Genomic DNA, 22,920 nt, shown 5'->3' with positions numbered 1-22,920 from the left:
ATTAATTTGTGGGAGGATACCCATAAACGGGCAGGCAGTTGGATGGCAGACATGGAGTTGTCTGGTGTGCAGTGGTCCACGCTCCAAGACCTCTGTCAAGTCCTTCAGTGTTTTGAGGAATGCACACGGCTGGTAAGTGCAGACGACGCCATCATAAGCATGAGCATCCCACTAATGCATCTGCTGATGCAAAGTTTGACGCACATTAAGGAGCTGGCGTCTGCAGCCGAGGAGGAGGGAAGCCTTGATGACAGTCAGCCATTGTCTGCTCAGGGAACTCTCCTGGACGAGGTGGCGGACGAAGAGGAGGTGGAGGAGGATGATGGGGATGAATATTTATGGGAGGAGAATGCTTCTCAGGGGGCAATAGAAACTTGTGGCGTTGCAAGGTCAGGTACAGGGTTTTTGCGGGACACAAGTGATGTTGATTTGCAGGAAAGTGCTCCTCAACCCAGCACAAGCAGTGAATTAACACCTGGAACATTGGCCCACATGGCTGAGTATACCTTGCGTATCCTAAAAAGGGACCCCCGCATTATCAAAATGATGACCGATGACGATTACTGGTTGGCCTGCCTCCTGGATCCACGATATAAAGGAAAATTACAAAATATCATGTCACATGAGAACCTTGAGCAAATATTGGCTACCAAACAAGCAACTCTTGTAGACCGTTTAGTTCAGGCATTCCCAGCACACAGCGGCGGTGATTGTTCTCACCCGAGCAGTAGGGGGCAACATGGCAGAGGTGTTAGAGGTGCACAAATCCGAAGTGGACAGAGGCGTTTTATGACCAGGTTGTGGAGTGATTTTGCAATGACCGCAGACACGACAGGTAGTGCTGCATCGATTCAAAGTGACAGGAGACAGCATTTGTCCAGTATGGTTACGAACTACTTTTCCTCCCTTATCCATGTTCTCCCTCACAGGTCATTCCCCTTTGATTACTGGGCATCTAAAATAGACACCTGGCCTGAATTGGCAGAATATGCATTACAGGAGCTCGCTTGCCCTGCTTCTAGTGTGCTATCAGAAAGAGTCTTCAGAGCTGCTGGTTCAATACTGACCAAAAAAAGGACACGTCTGGCTACCCAGAATGTTGATGATCTAACCTTCATTAAAATGAACCAATGATGGATTTCAAATTATTTTGCCCCACCTTCTCCTGCTGACACGTAGCTTGCCTGAAAAATGTCTTGCTTTTGGCCTCCTCTTACTGACTTCTCCAATTACGCCATTTGCAGCTGCTGAATGTCCACCATAGGCCATTTTTATACCTCCCTAAATGGTCAGACTCCCCCCACAGGGCCGTGGTCACCACCTGGCGCAAGCACCCATGCGAGTGCCATTTGCCTGGACAGGTGGGTGTGCCCACTCTATGGCGATGGCACTGGCACAGGGTCCCTCATAGTACAATGAAGTGTCTCTGACGGTGGTGGTGCACAGCCAACGTCAGACACACCGTCATAATATGAGGGGCCCTGTGCCAGTACCACCATCCACGAGAGTGTTCCCCCACAGCTCGAACAGTGCTCTACCACTTGCAATACTTACCTCTCCCTGCTCCACCACTGTGTAGTCTGTGCTGTTAAATCCTTCAATGGCACTGCCAATACAAATTTGTTGAAATTATAGATGATAGTTAAAATATACAGGGGCCCGGCCTCCATTTAGACCACTTAATACTTTGCGCCTACTACCACTGTCTGCTACTCAGCAGAGGAGCCCACCCCTGTACCTAGCTATGCCACCTGTTAATTTATGAACAGTTATTTGGCAGACATGTCGCCCAATTTATTTTTTTGGCCTACTAACTGTCTCTGCGCCACTCATTACAGTTGTCCTCCACTGAACAAAGCAATGCCGCCTGTTTAGTCCTGTTACCAAATTTGGACTGCATTTAGCCCACTTTTTTATTTTGGGCCTACAAACTGTGACTGCGACACTCATTACCGTTGCCCTCCACTGAACAAAGCAATGCCGCCTGTTTAGTCCTGTTACCAGATTTGGACTGCATTTAGCCCACTTTTTTATTTTGGGCCTACAAACTGTGACTGCGACACTCATTACCGTTGCCCTCCACTGAACAAAGCAATGCCGCCTGTTTAGTCCTGTTACCAAATTTGGACTGCATTTAGCCCACTTTTTAATTTTGGGCCTACAAACTGTGTCTGCGACACTCATTACAGTTGTCCTCCACTGAACAAAGCAATGCCGCCTGTTTAGTCCTGTTACCAATTTTGAACTGCATTTAGGCTACTTTATTATTGGGGCCTACTAACTGTGTTTCCTCCTCATCCTGCCCATTGCCCAGCCACTGCTAGATGAGTCTGCTGGTACATTGACCCAGACCACTACATTCCCCTTGCACTCTACACAGCCTGAATGAATCTGACCCTGCTGAAAGTCAGGTTCCCCTTCCCGCATACTATACCACCTTACACGGGGATAAAGAGGAAGGTGCAGATGAAAGTGCAGGTTCCTTCATCAGGTGGGGGGCATACTCATTGGCGATGTCACTGGCACAGGGCCCCTCATAGTACGCAAAAGTGTCTCTGGTAGTGGGAGGCGCCGCCCGCCGTCAAACACACCGCCGTACTATGAGGGGCCCTGTGCCAGTGCCAACGAGTTGGCCCCCCGGCTTGCTCAGGATCACAGCACTTGCAAAGTTGAAATACTTACCTCTCCCTGCTCCACCGCCGTGACGTATTCCGCGTTTCCTGGGCCACGAAAATCTTGAGCCAGCCCAACTCCCCCACAACTTTAGCCAATTGACCCCCAGTTTTCAATGCCTAACTATTTTTATAAAGTAAATTAAGATTGACAAGCTTAAGAAATAAGAATTGATGTTTTTGGCATTAAAATTGGCACTGTAGGTGTTTTCCTGTGCTCCACTCACTGCCGACTTTGATTCCCCTTTGACTTGCATTGGGTTTCGTGTTTCGGTCAGCCCCCGACTTTTCGAAATAATCGTCCGATGTCACCCGACCTGACTTTTGACAAAGTCGGGTTTCGCAAAACCCGACTCGATCCGAAAAAAGTAAAAGTCGCTCAACTCTAGTACAAATGGCAAATATACAAATGGCGATTTGGAATCCAGAATAAAATACTGTATAGCTAATGCATTCAGACAATTACAAAGCTGCATTTCTTGTAAAACATTTACAGATGTGACAGACAATGCTCATAGTGACACAGCTTGAGAAATGTTTGTTTATTCACTTCACAAACATTTCTAAGCCTCTATATATTTGCTGTTTGTCATTGTAAAACATTAAGGTATACTGAAACTCTGCCTCTGGTGGATTGATCTAAATCCTTGTGGCTTTTATATTCTAGGGGTTTATGGCCCCTCGTCTGATGACTCCATGATATCTCAGTTTCATACAACTTTGAAAGCTGACCACTTGAAGGGCTGGGTGAAACTAGAGTTACTACATAGTGTAAATCACTATATAAGGCCAGAGAAACATGACTAAAGGTACCGTCACATTTAGTGACGCTGCAGCGATCTAGACAACGATCCCGATCGCTGCAGCATCGCTGTGTGGTCGCTGGAGAGCTGTCACGCAGACAGCTCTCCAGCGACCAACGATCCCAAAGTCCTCTGGTAACCAGGGTAAACATCGGGTTACTAAGCGCAGGGCCGCGCTTAGTAACCCGATGTTTACTCTGGTTACCAGCATAAACGTAAAAAAAACAAATACTACATATTTACATTCCGGTGTCTGTCCCCCGGCGCTGTGCTTCTCTGCACTGACTGTGAGCGCCAGCTGGAAAGCACAGCGGTGATGTCACCGCTGTGCTCTGTTTTCCGGCTGGCTGGCGCTCACAGTGCAGAGAAGCACAGCGCCGGGGGACAGACACCGGAATGTAAGTATGTAGTGTTTTTTTTTATGTTTACGCTGGTAACCAGGGTAAACATTGGGTTACTAAGCGCGGCCCTGCACTTAGTAACCCGATGTTTACCCTGGTTATCAGTGAAGACATCGCTGGATCGGCATCACACACGCCGATTCAGCGATGTCTGCGGGAGTCCAGCGACAAAATAAAGTTCTGGACTTTCTGCGCCGACCAACGATGGCACAGCAGGATCCAGATCGCTGCTGCCTGTCAAACTCAACGATATCGTTAGCCAGTACGCTGCAACGTCACGGATCGCTAGCGATATCGTTCAGTGTGACGGTAACTTAAGACAGATGCCAAAACTGGGGTACCTGTACATGAACAGTGTGCTCATACCTGCATAATTGGGGACGCCCATGCAGTGTAGGTAATCTCCCAGGGGTTCTCTGTCTTGGTGTTGCTTCTCTGATATTCCAGACGGATGTTGTTTAAAAGCCTCTGGATGATGTAAGTATACTGTATGTAGTTAATCTTTATATATTTCTAACCATTATATGTATTTATTCCTTATATGTACTTATTAACCTTTGTATGTTAAGTACATATACAAAAGTGTACGGATTCATACTATTCTATCATACCATTCCTTGAATTTTGTAATTTGCAATAAAATTGCATTGTATTGCAAGTATTAGCCTTCTTTAAAGCCGTATCTGAACCTTAGTGTTAAAAACGTGGCAAATAAAATTGCCAAATTCACCTGTAAACCATCATACCATTAAAAAATACAAGTGAATTTTCATGGGCCCATCCAGTATGTGGGTTCAAAGGCATAATGGGGTGCATATGACTATGCAGCAGGGCTGGCCTTGCTGCCAATATGCAAAGCAAAGGAGTATGGGAGTACAAAATGAATGTTGTGAAGTGGATTTTCATGGGCCCATCCAGTATGTGGGTTCCAAGGCCTAATGGGGTGCATATGACTGACTATGCAGCAGGGCTCGCCTTCCTGCCAATGTGTAAAACCAAGGAGCACGGGAGTACATAATGCATATTGTGAAGTTGATTTACATGGGCGCATCCACTATGTGGGTTCCAATGCCTAATGGGGTGCATATGACTGACTATGCAGCAGGGCTCGCCTTGCTGCCAATGTGTAAAACAAAGGAGTATGGGAGTACAAAATGCATATTGTAAAGTGGATTTTCATGGGCCTATCCAGTATGTGGGTTCCAAGGCGTAATGGGGTGCATATGACTATTCATCAGGGCTGGCATTGCTGCCAATGTGTAAAACAGAGGAGTACTGGAGAACAAAATGAATATTGTGAAGTGGATTTTCATGGGCCCATCCAGTATGTGGGTTCCAAGGCATAATGGGCTGCATATGAATATGCAGCAGGGCTGGCCTTGCTGCCAATGTGTAAAACAAAGAAGAACGGGCGTACAAAATGAATATTGTGAAGTGGATTTTCATGGGCCCATCGACTATGTGGGTTCAATGGCATAATGGGGGGCATATGACTAGGCAGCAGGGCTCGGCTTCCTGCCAATGTGTAAAACAAAGAAGTATGGTGTACAAAATGCATATTGCGAAGTGGTTTTCATGGGCTCATCCAGTATGTGGGTTCCAAGACGTAATGGGGTGCATATGACTATGTAACATTTTTCCAGGAGGCCCTCCTGGACATCTTATGACAGGGGTATTGTGGTGTCTTGTAATTCTTGGCAGCCCATCCACTCACAGCATAGGCTACAACAGCTTAGGAGACCCACTGTTTAATAATGGCCCTTTAAGAAGATTAATGCTGCCTGATGCACCAGTAAAAATAGGCTCTGTGACTTTAAGGCTAAGTGCACACGTTGCAGAATTGCAGCAGAAATTTCCGCGGCAATTCCGCAACTCCTGCCGCGGGTATATCGCATGCGGAATTGGCATGCATTTTCCCGCTAATCACTAGCGTTTTGCAAGCGTAATTAGCTTTCAGAATGCTAGCGTTTTCCAAGCGATCTGTAGCATTGCTTGGATAAGTGATTGACAGGTTGGTCACACCTGTCAAACATAGTGTTTGACAAGTGTGACCAACCTTTTACTATTGATGCTTCCTATGCAGCATCAATAGTAAAAAGATCTAATGTTAAAAATAATAAAAAAAATAATAAATCGTGATATTCTCACCTTCCGGCATCCCCGACAGCCTTTCCCGTTCCTTGCGATGCTCCAGTCCCAGTAATGCTTTGCGGCATGACCCCAGATGACGTAGCGGTCTCGCGAGACCGTATGTCATTACAGGTCATTTTCGCAATGCATTACTGGGACCGGAGCGTCGGGCGGAGCAGGAAGCCTGCGGGGGACACTGGAAGGTGAGAATGTCATTATTTTTTATTTTAATTTTTGTTTTAACCCCTTCCCGACCCATGACGCCATGTAGGCGTCATGAAAGTCGGTGCCAATCCGACCCATGACGCCTATGTGGCGTCATGGAAAGATCGCGTCCCTGCAGATCGGGTGAAAGGGTTAACTCCAATTTCACCCGATCTGCAGGGACAGGCAGAGTGGTACTTTAGCCCGGGGGGGGTGGCTTCACCCCCCGTGGCTACGATGGCTCTGATTGGCTGTTGAAAGTGAAACTGCCAATCAGAGCGATTTGTAATATTTCACCTAAAAAACTGGTGAAATATTACAATCCAGCCATCGCCGATGCTGCAATATCATCGGCCATGGCTGGAAACACTGGTATACCCCCCAACCGCCATCGATCTCCTCCCCAGTCCTCCGTTCTGTGGTCCGCTCCCCTCCGCCGTCCTGTCCGCTCCCCCCATGCTCTGATGCCACCCCCCCGTCCTCCGATCCACCCCCCATGCTCAGATCTCCCCCCTTATACTTACCGGGCCTCCCGGTGTCCGTCCGTCTTCTCCCTGGGTGCCGCCAAAATGGCAGGCGCATGCGCAGTGCACCTGCCGAATGGCAGATTCGTTCCAGGTATATTTTGATCACTGTGATATAACCTATCACAGTGATCAAAATAAAAAAAAATAGTAAATGACCCCCCACCTTTATCACCCCCATAGGTAGGGCCAATAATAAAATAAAGAAAATATTTTTTTTTCTATTTCCACTAGGGTTAGAACTAGGGTTAGGGTTAGAACTAGGGTTAGGGTTAGGGCTAGGGTTAGGTTTAGGGTATTTGCACATGGTGCAGATTTGGCCGCGGATCCACAGCGGATTGGCCGGGGATCCGCAGCAGATTGGCCGTTGCGAATTCGTAGCAGTTTTCCATCAGGTTTACAGTACCATGTAAACCTATGGAAAACCAAATCCGCTGTGCCCATGGTGCGGAAAATACCGTGCAGAAACGCTGTGTTGTATTTTCCGCAGCATGTCAATTTTGTGCAGATTCCGCAGCATTTTACACCTGTTCCTCAGCCAGCAATGAAAAAGAAAAAATAATCTCCAGCACGGATCTTCTAAAAAAATAAAAAAAATGTTGCTAAAACATCATTTTTGTGACTAAAAAGTTAAATGTTCATTTTTTCCTTCCATGTTGCTTCTGCTGCTGTGAAGTACCTGAAGGGTTAATAAACTTCTTGAATGTGGTTTTGAGTACCTTGAGGGGTGCAGTTTTTAGAATGGTGTCACTTTTGGGTATTTTCAGCCATACAGACCCATCAAACTGACTTCAAATGTGAGGTGGTCCCTAAAAAAAATGGTTTTGTAATTTTCGTTGTAAAAATGAGAAATCGCTGGTCAAATTTGAACCCTTATAACTTCCCAGCAAAAAAAAATGTTTTTTCCAAAATTGTGCTGATGTAAAGTAGACATGTGGGAAATGTTATTTATTAACTATTTTGTGTCACATAACTCTCTGGTTTAACAGAATAAAAATTCAAAATTTGAAAATTGCGAAATTTTCTAAATTTTAGCCAAATTTCCATTTTTTTCACAAATAAACGCAAAAATTATTGACCTAAATTTACCACTAACATGAAGCCCAATATGTCACGAAAAAACAATCTCAGAATTGTTAGGATCCGTTGAAGCGTTCCCGAGTTATTACCTCATAAATGGACACTGGTCAGAATTGCAAAAAACAGCCAGGTCATTAAGGTCAAAATAGGCTGGGTCATGAAGGGGTTAACAATTATATGGTACCTGGGACCTGGAGGAGAGTCTCCTGTCCTCCACCCTGGGTACCAACCGCACATGATCTGCTTACTTCCCACATGGTGGGCATAGCCACATGCGGAAAGTAAGCAGATCAATGCATTCCGATGTGTGTGGAATCCCCACGATTCCGCACAAGGAATGAACATGCAGCGTTTTTTTCTGGAATGTGATTCTGCTGTGGAAAAAAAAGCATGTGCACAAAAAATGCGGAATGCATTCTAATAATAGGATGCTTAATGTATGCGTTTTTTTCACGGTTTTATCGCGTTTTTATAACGAAAAAACGCAAAAAAAGCGAAAATTCCTAAACGTACGCACACAGCCTAAGAGTCCCTCCTTCATAAATGAAACAAGATGGGTCTGCTTATGTGTCACACACCACATGGCCAGCTAGGGGTGTTAAATGTTACAATGACATTTGAATGTATTTGTAGTGGTTGAAAGCAATGTTAAAGTTGAAAAACGCTTCAAAAACGCTGCGTCTGAACTAAGCCCAAGTGGGGGAGGAAATTTTCGGTCTGGGGTTAATTATTTGGCCTTACAGGTAAGTCATTAACCTGCAAAGGATGTGCCTTGACATATTTCCCTGCAAAACCCGTTTTGGTTTCGTTTTAGTGTGTTTTTTGTGGCACCAGGAAAATGGCGTGAATCTCAGAAAAAATTGTTTAAAGCTGTGAACTAGGAGTCAGGAATGCTTTCAGGGGCGATCCCCATGATGTTCCTGTGTCATTTGAGCAGTGTTTCCATCATTAACCCCTTTCTGCCATCAGACGTACTATTGCGTCCATGGGGGGTGGGCCCTACTTCCCAAGGACGCAATAGTACGTCATATGCGATCGGCAGCGCTCACGGGGGGAGCGGCGCCGATCGCGGCCGGGTGTCAGCTGCCTATCGCAGCTGACATCCGGCACTATGTGCCAGGAGCGGTCACGGACCGCCCCCGGCACATTAACCCCCGGCACACCGCGATCAAAGATGATCGCGATGTGCCGGCGGTGCAGGGAAGCACCGCGCAGGGAGGGGGGCTCCCTGCGGGCTTCCCTGAGACCCCCGCAGCAACGCGATGTAATCGCGTTGCTGCGAGGGTCTTGCCGCCCTCCCTCCCTGCTCCAGGTCCCGGATCCAAGATGGCCGCGGATCCGGGTCCTGCAGGGAGGGAGGTGGCTTCACAGAGCCTGCTCAGAGAAGGCACTGTGAAGCCTGCACTGCTGCATGTCAGATCAGTGATCTGACAGAGTGCTGTGCAAACTGTCAGATCACTGATCTGTGATGTCCCCCCCTGGGACAAAGTAAAAAAGTAAAAAAAAAAATTTCCAAATGTGTAAAAAAAATTTAAAAAAAATATTCCTAAATAATGAAAAAAAAAAAAAAATATTCCCATAAATACATTTCTTCATCTAAATAAAAAAAAAACAAAACAATAAAAGTACACATATTTAGTATCGCCCACTAGTTAACCCCTTCAGTAAACACCGTAAGAAAAAAAAAAAAAAACGAGGCAAAAAACGACGCTTTATTATCATACCGCCGAACAAAAAGTGGAATAACACGTGATCAAAAAGACAGATATAAATAACCATGGTACTGCTGAAAGCGTCATCTTGTCCCGCAAAAAACGAGCCACCATACAGCATCATCAGCAAAAAAATGAAAAAGTTATAGTCATGAGAATAAAGCGATGCCAAAATAATTATTTTTTCTATAAAATAGTTTTTATCGTATAAAAGCGCCAAAACATAAAAAAATGATATAAATGAGATGTCGCTGTAATCGTATTGACCCGAAGAATAAAACTGCTTTATCAATTTTACCAAACGCGGAACGGTATAAACACCTCCCCCAAAAGAAATTCACGAATAGCTGGTTTTTGGTCATTCTGTCTCACAAAAATCGGAATAAAAAGCGATCAAAAAATGTCACGTGCCCGAAAATGTTACCAATAAAAACGTCAACTCGTCGCGCAAAAAACAAGACCTCACATGACTGTGTGGACCAAAATATGGAAAAATTATAGCTCTCAAAATGTGGTAACGCAAAAAATATTTTTTGCAATAAAAAGCGTCTTTCAGTGTGTGACGGCTGCCAATCATAAAAATCCGCTAAAAAACCCGCTATAAAAGCAAATCAAACCCCCCTTCATCACCCCCTTAGTTAGGGAAAAATAAAAAAATGTATTTATTTCCATTTTCCCATTAGGGCTAGGGTTAGGGCTAGGGTTAGGGCTAGGGCTAGTGTTAGGGCTAGGGTTAGGGCTAGGGTTAGGGCTAGGGCTAGGGTTAGGGCTAGGGTTAGGGCTAGGGTTAGGGCTAGGGTTAGGGCTAGGGTTAGGGTTAGGGCTAGGGTTAGGGCTAGGGTTAGGGCTAGGGTTAGGGCTACAGTTAGGGTTGGGGCTAAAGTTACAGTTAGGGTTTAGATTAAATTTACAGTTGGGAATAGGGTTGGGATTAGGGTTAGGGGTGTGTCAGGGTTAGAGGTGTGGTTAGGGTTACCGTTGGAATTAGGGTTAGGGGAGTGTTTGGATTAGGGTTTCAGTTATAATTGGGGGGTTTCCACTGTTTAGGCACATCAGGGGCTCTCCAAAAGCGACATGGCGTCCGATCTCAATTCCAGCCAATTCTGCGTTGAAAAAGTAAAACAGTGCTTCTTTCCTTCCGAGCTCACCCGTGTGCCCAAACAGGGGTTTACCCCAACATATGGGGTATCAGCGTACTCAGGACAAATAGGACAACAACTGTTGGGGTCCAATTTCTCCTGTTACCCTTGGGAAAATACAAAACTGGGGGCTAAAAAATAATTTTTGTGGGAAAAAAAAGATTTTTTATTTTTACGGCTCTGCGTTATAAACTGTAGTGAAACACTTGGGGTTCAAAGTTCTCACAACACATCTAGATAAGTTCCCGGGGGGATCTAGTTTCCAATATGGGGTCACTTGTGGGGGGTTTCTACTGTTTAGGTACATTAGGGGCTCTGCAAACGCAATGTGACGCCTGCAGACCATTCCATCTAAGTCTGCATTCAAATGGCACTCCTTCCCTTCCGAGCCCTCCCATGCGCCCAAACAGTGGTTTCCCCCCACATATGGGGTATCAGCGCACTCAGGACAAATTGGACAACACATTTTTGGGTCCAATTTCTCCTGTCACCCTCGGGAAAATACAAAACTGGGGGCTAAAAAATAATTTTTGTGGGAAAAAATTTTTGTTTTATTTTTACGGCTCTCCATTATAAACCTCTGTGAAGCCCTTGGTGGGTCAAAGCGCTCACCACACATCTAGATAAGTTCCTTAGGGGGTCTACTTTCCAAAATGGTGTCACTTGTGGGGGGTTTCTACTGTTTAGGTACATTAGGGGCTCTGCAAACGCAATGTGACGCCTGCAGACCATTCCATCTAAGTCTGCATTCAAATGGCACTCCTTCCCTTCCGAGCCCTCCCATGCGCCCAAACAGTGGTTTCCCCCCACATATGGGGTATCAGCGCACTCAGGACAAATTGGACAACACATTTTTGGGTCCAATTTCTCCTGTTACCCTCGGGAAAATACAAAACTGGGGGCTAAAAAATAATTTTTGTGGGAAAAAATTTTTGTTTTATTTTTACGGCTCTCCATTATAAACCTCTGTGAAGCCCTTGGTGGGTCAAAGCGCTCACCACACATCTAGATAAGTTCCTTAGGGGGTCTACTTTCCAAAATGGTGTCACTTGTGAGTGGTTTCTACTATTTAGGTACATTAGGGGCTCTGCAAACGCAACATGGCGTCTCATCTCAATTCCTGTCAATTTTGCATTGAAAAGTCAAACGGCGCTCCTTCCTTTCCGAGCTCTCCCATCCGCCCAAACAGTGGTTTACCCCCACATATGGGGTATTAGCGCACTCAGGACAAATTGTACAACAACTTTTGGGGTCCAATTTCTTCTCTTACCCTTGGAAAAATAAAAAATTGGGGGCGAAAAGATAATTTTTGTGAAAAAATATGATTTTTTTATTTTTACGGTTCTGCATTATAAACTTCTGTGAAGCACTGGGTGGGTCAAAGTGCTCACCACACCTCTAGATAAGTTCCTTAGGGGGTCTACTTTCCAAAATGGTGTCACTTGTGGGGGGTTTCAATGTTTAGGCACATCAGTGGCTTTCCAAACGCAACATGGCATCCCATCTCAATTCCTGTCAATTTTGCATTGAAAAGTCAAACGGCGCTCCTTCCCTTCCGAGCTCTCCCATCCGCCCAAACAGTGGTTTACCCCCACATATGGGATATCAGCTTACTCAGGACAAATTGTACAACAACTATTGGGGTCCAATTTCTTCTCTTACCCTTGGAAAAATAAAAAATTGGGGGCGAAAAGATAATTTTTGTGAAAAAATATGATTTTTTATTTTTACGGTTCTACATTATAAACTTCTGTGAAGCACTTGGTGGGTGAAAGAGCTCACCACACCTCTAGATAAGTTCCTTAGGGGGTCTACTTTCCAAAATGGTGTCACTTGTGGGGGGTTTCAATGTTTAGGCACATCAGGGGCTCTCCAAACGAAACATGGCGTCCCATCTCAATTCCAGTCAATTTTGCATTGAAAAGTCAAATGGCGCTCCTTCGCTTCCGAGCTGTGCCATGCGCCCAAACAGTGGTTTACCCCCACATGTGGGGTATTGGCGTACTCAGGACAAATTGTACAACAATGATTGTGGTCCATTTTCTCCTGTTACCCTTGGTAAAATAAAACAAATTGGAGCTGAATTAAATTTTTTGTGAAAAAAAGTTAAATGTTCATTTTTATTTAAACATTCAAAAAATTCCTGTGAAGCACCAGAAGGGTTAATAAACTTCTTGAATGTGGTTTTAAGCACCTTGAGGGGTGTAGTTTTTAGAATGGTGTCACACTTGGGTATTTTCTATCATATAGACCCCTCAAAATGACTTCAAATGAGATGTGGTCCCTAAAAAAAAATGGTGTTGTAGAAATGAGAAATTGCTGGTCAACTTTTCACCCTTATAACTCCCTAACAAAAAAAAATTTTGGTTCCAAAATTGTGCTGATGTAAAGTAGACATGTGGGAAATGTTACTTATTAAGTATTTTGTGTGACATATCTCTGTGATTTAATTGCATAAAAATTCAAAGTTGGAAAATTGCGAAATTTTCATAATTTTCGCCAAATTTCCGTTTTTTTCACAAATAAACGCAGGTACTATCAAAGAATTTTTACCATTGTCATGAAGTACAATATGTCACGAGAAAACAATGTCAGATTCACTGGGATCCGTTGAAGCGTTCCAGAGTTATAACCTCATAAAGGGACAGTGGTCAGAATTGTAAAAATTGGCCCGGTCATTAACGTGCAAACCACCCTTGGGGGTAAAGGGGTTAAAGGACCCCCGGGGGAATCACGGTAAAAATACTCGGGTCTCCCATAGACTTACATTGGGCTCGTTGCTCGGGTCGAATACCCGAGTATTCCAATTTGCTCAACCCGAGCAACGAGCACCCGAGCATTTTAGTGCTCGCTCATCACTAATAATGTGCTGTCAGTAAATAGAATGGCAAGGGAATGTATAATGGGTGCTGGGCCTAATATGTATGGAGATAAGCATGAAAAAGGACGCATTATACATATAGAGGAGGGAGTGGTGAAGAAAGTGTTTCCTCTATGAGCAACCTATTAATGTGTGTGAATATTAGCGGTGAGCTGTAAAGTGTTACAGTGTGGATAAACACTTAAGAAAAATGAAAATATGGTGGGGTGGCTTGAGATCTGGCTATGTAGGAGGCAGAAGGTCTGAGCTCCCTCCTTGACATCTTAAAAGCGACTCACAAAGCCTACAAGAATATTATCTAACTGACTCTTCCTGATCCAGAACAGTTTCTCATCGTGCCTGGACCATTTTGATACCAAATTCTGTGTCTTTGGACAAAGAAATCAGAAGACACAGCGTTTTAAAATCTGAGGACAACAGTGGTGCAGGAGAGGCGGAGGGATCCTCTCTTTCATCATTTAATCTTTGTGGAGCGCTTCTGCGCCATAGTGCCAGCGTTACCCACGCAGAGGACACACAAGACGGACTTCCCCAGCATCAAGGGACCCACAGCAACCTTTTAGGGTATGTTCACACGTTCAGGATTTCCATCCTTTTTTTTTCAGGACAGTTTTTTTAAAAAACTGCAGCTCTTGGCAGAAAACGCAGGTCCTTTTTTTGGTCCTTTTTTGATGCGTTTTTTGATGCGTTTTTTTATCCTTTTTTTATGCAGTTTTCTATGCAGAGACTGTGTGTTTCCTAGGAAGCTTTTTAGGGCTAAAATGGCTGAAAATACCCTAACCCTACCCCTAACCCTACCCCTACCCCTAACCCTACCCCTAACCCTAACCCTACCCCTAACCCTAACCCTAACCCTACCCCTAACCCTACCCCTAACCCTAACCCAACCTTAGTGAAAAAAAAAAAAAATTCTTAATTTTTTTATTGTCCCTACCAATGGGGGTGACAAAGTGGGGGGGGTGTCATTTACTATTTTTTTATTTTGATCACTGAGATAGGTTATATCTCAGTGATCAAAATGCACTTTGGAGCGAATCTGCTGGCCGGCAGATTCGGCGGGCGCACTGCGCATGCGCCCGCCATTTTGCAAGATGGCGGCGCCCAGGGAGAAGACGGCCGGACAGACACCGGGACGCCGGGTAAGTATAAGGGGGGGAGATTAGGGCACGGGGGGGGCATCGGAGCACTGGGGGGGGCATCGGAGCACGGGGGGGGCATCGGAGCACGGGGGGGCGGGATCGGAGCACGGGGGGGCAGCCACACTCCGCCCACGCACTTCCGCCCGCTCCCCCGCACTTCCTGCTGCAGCGGTTCTGCACATCAAATCGCAGTAAAACCCGCAGATATATTTTTGATCTGCGGGTTTTACTGCGATTTTGACCTCACAATGGAGGTCTATGGGTGCAGAACCGCTGCGGTTCAGGAAAAAGAAGTGACATGCTCCTTCTTTTTTGCCGCAGCTATTCTGCGCGGCTTTTTAAACAAAATTACGGACCATGTGCACAGCAGTGACTGTTTTCCATAGGGTTACATTGTTATGTACCCTGCATGGAAAACTGCTGCGGAACCGCAGCGGCAATACCGCTGCGGTTCCGCAGTAAAAAACGCACTGTGTGAACATGGCCTTAAGGTGAGGCACAACGGACATCTCACTCTATTACCGCGGCGGGCCTGCCACGCCCCGGGCTGTGCTTACCTCGAGGTGCAGAAAGTAGATCCAGCCACGTCCAGGTGCCATCTTGCAACAGACCCAGGCTCAGATATGACAGCAGCTCTCTGCGCTCCTCGCATCTAGCTGCAGCATGACACAGAAGAGACTGCAGAGTCTGCCGGTGAGCCTCTTGCGAGGAGCCCTGTGGTCAGTGACTGATCCAGTGTTGCCCACCGAGGCTCATCAAGGAGCAGTGCAAAGAATCCGGCAGCGGCAGACCCTAAAGTACAAGGGAACCCTCCCAGCAGGACTAACCGAGGGACGGAGTAGGGAAGCATAACAGAATAAAGAGGAACTTGGTGCTGCTCAGTGCTGACAGGGAGGATATGCCTAAAAACCAATAGGCCTGCATTTCCTCCTATAAGATTCACACAACATCCTGTTTGGGATGACAGTCAGATAATCACTGAAACAATTTAATCTATATACTGGAGGCAACAGTACTGTATTGAGTGCCAGGGTTAAAGACCCGAGATATTAAATCAATAAATCACAATGGCACTGAACACAGATGTCTAAAGGTACAGCAGCAGGCAAACCGGCTAGTGTGGTGTGTAAAACTGCCAAAGAATGCAAAATCAATAATGTAAAAGGTTGCCGCGCTGAAGGGCACTTACAAATCAGCGTGTAGTCCTGTGCAGGAAAAGTCCACTTGTGTGGCGGTTTCTTCCCCACTATCCGATGATGTTAGCACTGGGAGCATCGTCCCTAAGGTTGCAATCCCCCGTTACAATCCGCCGCTGGTTCACAGCGGTAGCCTCGGCCGCTGGCGCCGCTGTCCGAGTGGCGTGGTGAGCGGGGGGCGTGTTCAAGCGGTGACGTCATCTGTCCGTGTAAGACGGACGTGTGTGAGTGCCAATCCCGTCTTAGACGGACAGGTGACGTCACCGTTTGAACACGCCCCCCGCTCACCACGCCACTCGGACAGCGGCGCCATCGGCTGAGGCTACCGCTGTGAACCAGCGGTGGATTGTAACTGGGGATTGCAACATTAGGAACGACGCTCCCAGTGCTAACATCATCGGATAGTGGGGAAGAAACCGCCACACAAGTGGACTTTTCCTGCACAGGACTACACGCCGATTTGTAAGTGCCCTTCAGCGCGGCAACCTTTTACATTATTGAGACCCGAGATATAACTAACTCTGCAAGTCCAAATATAAATAAACCAGAGCAGATACTCTACTTTGTCTATATTTCCTTAACCTTGCAGTCTACTTAAAGGTATATTCATTATAAATCTTATCCTGTGGCACCACATGGTTGGAGGAGTAAAGTCTACCTGGCATTGTACTACACCAGAGTTCGACCCTCTTACACCTGAGACCCTTGTAAATAAGATATATAAGCCTAGATCAACGAGAAGATTGGTTGTCTATCTTAACACAACATATCTCCTTATTGGGAAACAGCCATCTACATCATCGCAACCTCTCTATCTACTTAAAGAGATCACTCACCTGACCTACTTGCCTACCTACCATCTTTGCCAATACTGCATGGTCATAGTGTACCCACTTGTCTACTTGTCAACTTTAATTCTATTGCAAGTATATTGAAATCTCGTTTGTATTATGCTATATTGCAGGTTAAAAATTCTACATATACTGTATACTCTGAACTGTACTACCATATACAGCTCTCATGAAAATTACTGGTTGATGGCTTGTTGGGGGCAGTGGACTTAAAATGGAGCCAGCTGGAGGGAAGTTCAAAAACAAATCTCAAAAAAACATACAGACCTCCCTGGGAGCTCTCTCAAAATCATAGGAGGACTTCCCAAACCTATTAAGTCCTATTAAATCTAGGTCTCCACTAAAAAGAGATGAATCTAAACCTTCCTATCCAAAACAATCATATATCCCGACATATAATAAGACAATAAAAGTAGGGGTTAGCCCAAAAAAACAACAAAAACTAAAACAAATCCCAGCTCACTTTCATTCAAAAGTGACACTAAAGGAGACACCAATCCACTGACGCCATCTGTGATACCTACAGAGGAAATGGACACCTCTAAATCGTATAAAAGAAAGGGTCTTAGTAGCCAAGAGAATAAAGCTAACCTGTCTACAGATGAGTCAGATAGCCTTTCAGACGATTACTCACCTAACAAAGACTTTAATAAAATTGAACAAGTTATGAATTTCCTCTACACTTATTAGGTTTAATATTTAACCTCCCTCTGACCGAATCATGGAACAAATCTGGCATTAAGAGAATTGGGAATATTCACAATGGGATTAAATTCCTTACATTCAGCTAAATAAAATCTAAATACAACTTACCCTCTTCTGAACTGGTCCTTTTTATTATGTTATAGGACAGTATACAAAAACTCCTGACGGTAAAGCCTTGAATCTTGAAATCCTTTCTTCACTGCTGTGCAACCTAAACAATGAAAACATTTGGAGCCAAAGTCACCTATATAGTTACAGTGCCTTGCGAACGTATTCAGCCCCCTGGAACTTTTCAACCTTTTCCCACATATCATGCTTCAAACATGAAGATACCAAATGTAAATTTTTGGTGAAGAATCAACAATTGGAACAAAGTTGTGAAGTTGAACGAAATTTATTGGTTATTTTAAATTGTTGTGGAAATTCAAAAACTGAAAAGTGGGGTGTGCAATATTATTCGGCCCCTTTACTTTCAGTGCAGCAAACTCACTCCAGAAGTTAATTGTGCATCTCTGAATGATCCTAAATGCCTAATCATGATAAATATAATCCACCTGTGTGTAATCAAGTCTCCGTATAAATGCACCTGCTCTGTGGTAGTCTCAGGGTTCTGTTTGAAGCACAGAGAGCATCATGAAGACCAAGGAACACAACAGGCAGGTCTGTGATACTGTTGTGAAGTTTAAAGCCGGATTTGGATACAAAATGATTTCCAAAACTTTAAACATCCAATGGAGCACTGTACAAGCGATCATATTGAAATGAAAGGAGTATCATACCACTGCAAATCTACCGAGACCCGGCCGTCCCTCTAACTTTCATCTCAAACAAGGAGAAGAATAATCACAGATGCAGCCAAGAGGCCCATGATAACTCTGGATGAACTGCAGAGATCTACAGCTGAGGTGGGACAGTCTGTCCATAGGACAACAATCAGTCGTACACTGCACAAATCTGGCCTTTATGGAAGAGTGGCAAGAAGAAAGCCATTTCTCAAAGATATCCATAAAAAGTGTCATTTAAATTTTGCAACAAGCCACCTGGGAGACACACCAAACATGTGGAAGAAGGTGCTCTGGTCAGATGAAACCAAAATTGAACTTTTTGGCAACAATGCCAAATGATATGTTTGGCGTAAAGGCAACACAGCTCATCACCCTGAACACACCATCCCCACTGTCAAACATGGTAGTGGCAGCATCATGGTTTGGGCCTGCTTTTCTTCATCTGGGACAGGGAAGATGGTTAAAATTGATGGGAAGATGGATGGAGCCAAATACAGAACCATTCTTGAAGAAAACCTGTTGGAGTCTGCAAAAGACCTGAGACTGGGACGGAGATTTGCCTTCCAACAAGACAACGATCCCAAACATAAACCAAAATCTACAGTGGAATGGTTCACAAATAAACATATCCAGGTGTTAGAATGGCCAAGTCAAAGTCCAGACCTGAATCCAATCGACAATCTGTGGAAAGAGCTGAAAACTGCTGTTCACAAACGATCTCCATCAAACCTCACTGAGCTCGAGCTGTTTGCCAAGGAAGAATGGGCAAGAATTTCAGTCTCTCGATGTACAAAACTGATAGAGACATACCCCAAGCGACTTGCAGCTGTAATCGCAGCAAAAGGTGGCGCAACAAAGTATTACGTTAAAGGGGCAGAATAATATTGCACGCCCCACTTTCAGTTTTTGAATTTCCACAAAAATTTAAAATAACCAATACATTTCGTTCAACTTCACAATTGTGTTCCACTTGTTCTTGATTGTTCACCAAAAATTTGCATTTGGTATCTTTATGTTTGAAGCATGATATGTGAGAAAAGGTCGAAATGTTCCAGGGGGGCGAACACTTTTGGAAGGCGCTGTACTTTATCAAGGACAATGTTAGCTCTAAAAACGTATATATGAAGAGGTGGAAGTCCGGCCTTGGTACAGACTTGCGAACTGAACAATGGGACAGCGCTATAAAAAAACACATACCAGTCAAACATATCAATGGCGTTCCAGGAGTCCTACTTTAAAATAATGACAAGATGGTATCTAATGCCCATCAGATTGTCACATATAAACCAGGAACACTCTCCCTTATGTTGGAGAGACTGCGGACAACAGGGTAATCTCTTCTCTTTCACTTATTTTGGGGTTGTCCGATAATAAAAAAATCTCTGGTTCGAGGTATCGCGCCATATTACGGTAACTCCTTATCTAAAAACTTTGTGATCACCCCTCAAAGGGCGCTTCTTTCCCTCAACATGGAGCAATTTGACCCCTCGGTTAGAAATGTTCTCATACAGATCCTCCTAGTTGTCAAAGATGCATTGGCATTCTGGTGGAAAAACCCGAAACATCCAAATTCTCAGATATTTTGGACACAATTCACCAACACAGCGCTCTGGAATGGAGATCTGCGGCTAACAATAGCAGTGTTTACAAATATTCTAAGAAATGGAAAATCTGGAACAGCAAATTTAAGGTTTAAAAATTGCCATTTTGTGCCTCTTTCCTCGGAATTGTATACATTTAAGTATGACATCTACATACAACATTCTTCACATTGCAAATCAGTATTTGTTAGAGACTGTTATTAGGCTTCTCTAATTTTATTGATCCCTTCCTCTGTCCACTGTGAACCCTTCCCTTCCCCTCACTCATTTCCCTAATCCCAGTTTTTAATACAAAAGCTAATAAAAATATTTTAAAAAGAAAAATGAAAATATGGGACTAGTGTATGCAATGTTACTGTGCAAAAAGGGAAATAATAAAAGTGCAGATGTGCTGCTAAGTGCTAAACTGATAATTATCCCAATTGTAAAAGATGGTTTTTGCTGTTATTGTGAACAGTTAAGCAAGTTAAAGGTTAAATGATGTCTAAAAGGCCTAAAGTTAAAGATGACACATTTCCTTTGTACGTTAGGTATATTTATTTGCATTTTTTACATTTTAAAAAGTACAAAAAGGAAAAGGGGGTGATGAAAAAGTTTGGGCAATGCTTGCAGATGTGTGCGCTCAGATAACTTTGATCCAGGTTTCACACCTTAATTAACCTGTTAGGGTTATCGCTTATTCATTGTTAGGAAAGGTCAGGTGATGCAAATTTCCCAGCTTTGTAAAAACCCGGCCTCCTCCAACCTTGTGCCAAAAAACAGCAGCCATGGGTTCTAAGCAGCTGCCGAGCTCTGACAATGGTGGAGGCCACAAAGCAGGAGAAGGATAGAAGAAGATAACAAAGTGTTTACAAGTTGCCCTTTCCTCAGGTTGGAATGTAATTAATAAATAGCAGTTACCAGGAACAGTGGAGGTCAAGATAAGGTCTGGAAGACCAAGCAATATATTTCTAATATTAATGCGCCAGTAAGGCTACGTTCACATTGGCGTTCCGCCAATGTGCGTCGCTGTTGCGCCGGCGACGCAGCGGCGACGCGCCCCTATGTTTAACATAGGGGACGCGTGCGTCGTTTTGGTGGCGTTTTTCGCCACGTGCGTCGTTTCCGACGCTAGCGTCGGACGCAAGAAAACGCTACATGTAGCATTTTCTGTGCGTCCGATTTTCGTCGGAAAACGACGCACGCGTCGCAAAATGTGAACGTAGCCTAATGGGGAATCTCCACATACCTTCACCTGCAGAGCCGCACTCCACATATATGGCAGTTCTGTGCGCACAGGACCTGTGATGAGGTCACAGGAGGGGAGGAGTCAGGGGTCACATGATCAGGGGTCTCAGTGTATGCAGGACTCTGCTGTGCTGGTTGTCATGGTGCTGGATGAGGGGAAGTTTATGTGTGGGGTCAGGAGGGGTTTACAGTGTGGATGTAGCTGAGCCGTGTGTGTACGAGGTGTACGGAGCAGAGCCGTGTGTGTACAAGGTGTACGGAGCGGAGCCGTGTGTGTACAAGGTGTACGGAGCAGAGCCGTGTGTGTACGAGGTGTACGGAGCGGAACCATGTGTGTACGGAGCGGAGCCGTGTGTGTACAAGGTGTACGGAGCAGAGCCATGTGTGATATATGGAGTGAAGCCGCCTGTGTACAGGGTGTGTTGAGTGGAGCTGTGTGTGTACAGGGTGTACGGAGCTGAGCCGTGCGTGTACTGTATGTACAGAGCAGAGTTGTTTGTGTATGGACAGGAGCCATGTTTGTACAGCGCAAAGCTGTGTGTCTACGACATGTACTGAGCAGAGCTGTGTGTATGAGGTGTATGGAGCGGAGCCGTGTGTGTATGGAGCGGAGCTTTGTTCATTTAATAAGTAGATTTTTTTAAATAAAATAATGATTGGATCATCTCAATATTACATGTATTGTTCTATCTCCAATATTTCCTCTCTATTATTCCTATTATCGTCTTGCGTCTTTTTCCTTCTTCCTAGTAACATAGTAACATAGTTAGTAAGGCCGAAAAAAGACATTTGTCCATCCAGTTCAGCCTATATTCCATCATAATAAATCCCCAGATCTACGTCCTTCTACAGAACCTAATAATTGTATGATACAATATTGTTCTGCTCCAGGAAGACATCCAGGCCTCTCTTGAACCCCTCGACTGAGTTCGCCATCACCACCTCCTCAGGCAAGCAATTCCAGATTCTCACTGCCCTAACAGTAAAGAATCCTCTTCTATGTTGGTGGAAAAACCTTCTCTCCTCCAGACGCAAAGAATGCCCCCTTGTGCCCGTCACCTTCCTTGGTATAAACAGATCCTCAGCGAGATATTTGTATTGTCCCCTTATATACTTATACATGGTTATTAGATCGCCCCTCAGTCGTCTTTTTTCTAGACTAAATAATCCTAATTTCGCTAATCTATCTGGGTATTGTAGTTCTCCCATCCCCTTTATTAATTTTGTTGCCCTCCTTTGTACTCTCTCTAGTTCCATTATATCCTTCCTGAGCACCGGTGCCCAAAACTGGACACAGTACTCCATGTGCGGTCTAACTAGGGATTTGTACAGAGGCAGTATAATGCTCTCATCATGTGTATCCAGACCTCTTTTAATGCACCCCATGATCCTGTTTGCCTTGGCAGCTGCTGCCTGGCACTGGCTGCTCCAGGTAAGTTTATCATTAACTAGGATCCCCAAGTCCTTCTCCCTGTCAGATTTACCCAGTGGTTTCCCGTTCAGTGTGTAATGGTGATATTGATTCCCTCTTCCCATGTGTATAACCTTACATTTATCATTGTTAAACCTCATCTGCCACCTTTCAGCCCAAGTTTCCAACTTATCCAGATCCATCTGTAGCAGAATACTATCTTCTCTTGTATTAACTGCTTTACATAGTTTTGTATCATCTGCAAATATCGATATTTTACTGTGTAAACCTTCTACCAGATCATTAATGAATATGTTGAAGAGAACAGGTCCCAATACTGACCCCTGTGTTCCGCAGCTGCAGGAGAAAATGGTGAAATTAATGACTATCATGAAGTAGGATCTTCTCCACGCACAGGCAAGGGTCTATGACCAATCAGCGAGACTGAGGCAGTTCCAG

At 44.7% G+C, this 22,920-nt stretch overlaps 1 protein-coding gene across 3 annotated transcripts in view; it reads right to left on the bottom strand.

The window, feature by feature from the left end:
* The window catches only part of LOC138663418 (zinc finger protein 345-like), a 127,605-nt gene extending 109,957 nt beyond the window's left edge, over positions 1 to 17,648 (bottom strand). The window contains exon 1 of one of the 3 annotated variants that reach the window (XM_069749617.1): positions 17,546 to 17,648. Coding sequence is in view for 1 of the 3 variants with exons in the window: in XM_069749614.1 (XP_069605715.1) it covers positions 15,243 to 15,337 (95 nt within the window). In the remaining 2 variants the exon portion in view is untranslated. Of the gene's footprint in view, positions 1 to 15,242; positions 15,550 to 17,545 lie in introns of those variants that run through there. The other 2 variants (XM_069749614.1, XM_069749615.1) reach the window with 2 other exon arrangements.
* Positions 17,649 to 22,920: the final 5,272 nt, after the last annotated feature.

This window comes from Ranitomeya imitator, chromosome 2 (genome assembly GCF_032444005.1).
Source record: "Ranitomeya imitator isolate aRanImi1 chromosome 2, aRanImi1.pri, whole genome shotgun sequence".
In the NCBI taxonomy this organism is placed as follows: Eukaryota; Metazoa; Chordata; class Amphibia; order Anura; family Dendrobatidae; genus Ranitomeya; species Ranitomeya imitator.
This window is presented reverse-complemented; position numbering and strand designations above follow the sequence as displayed.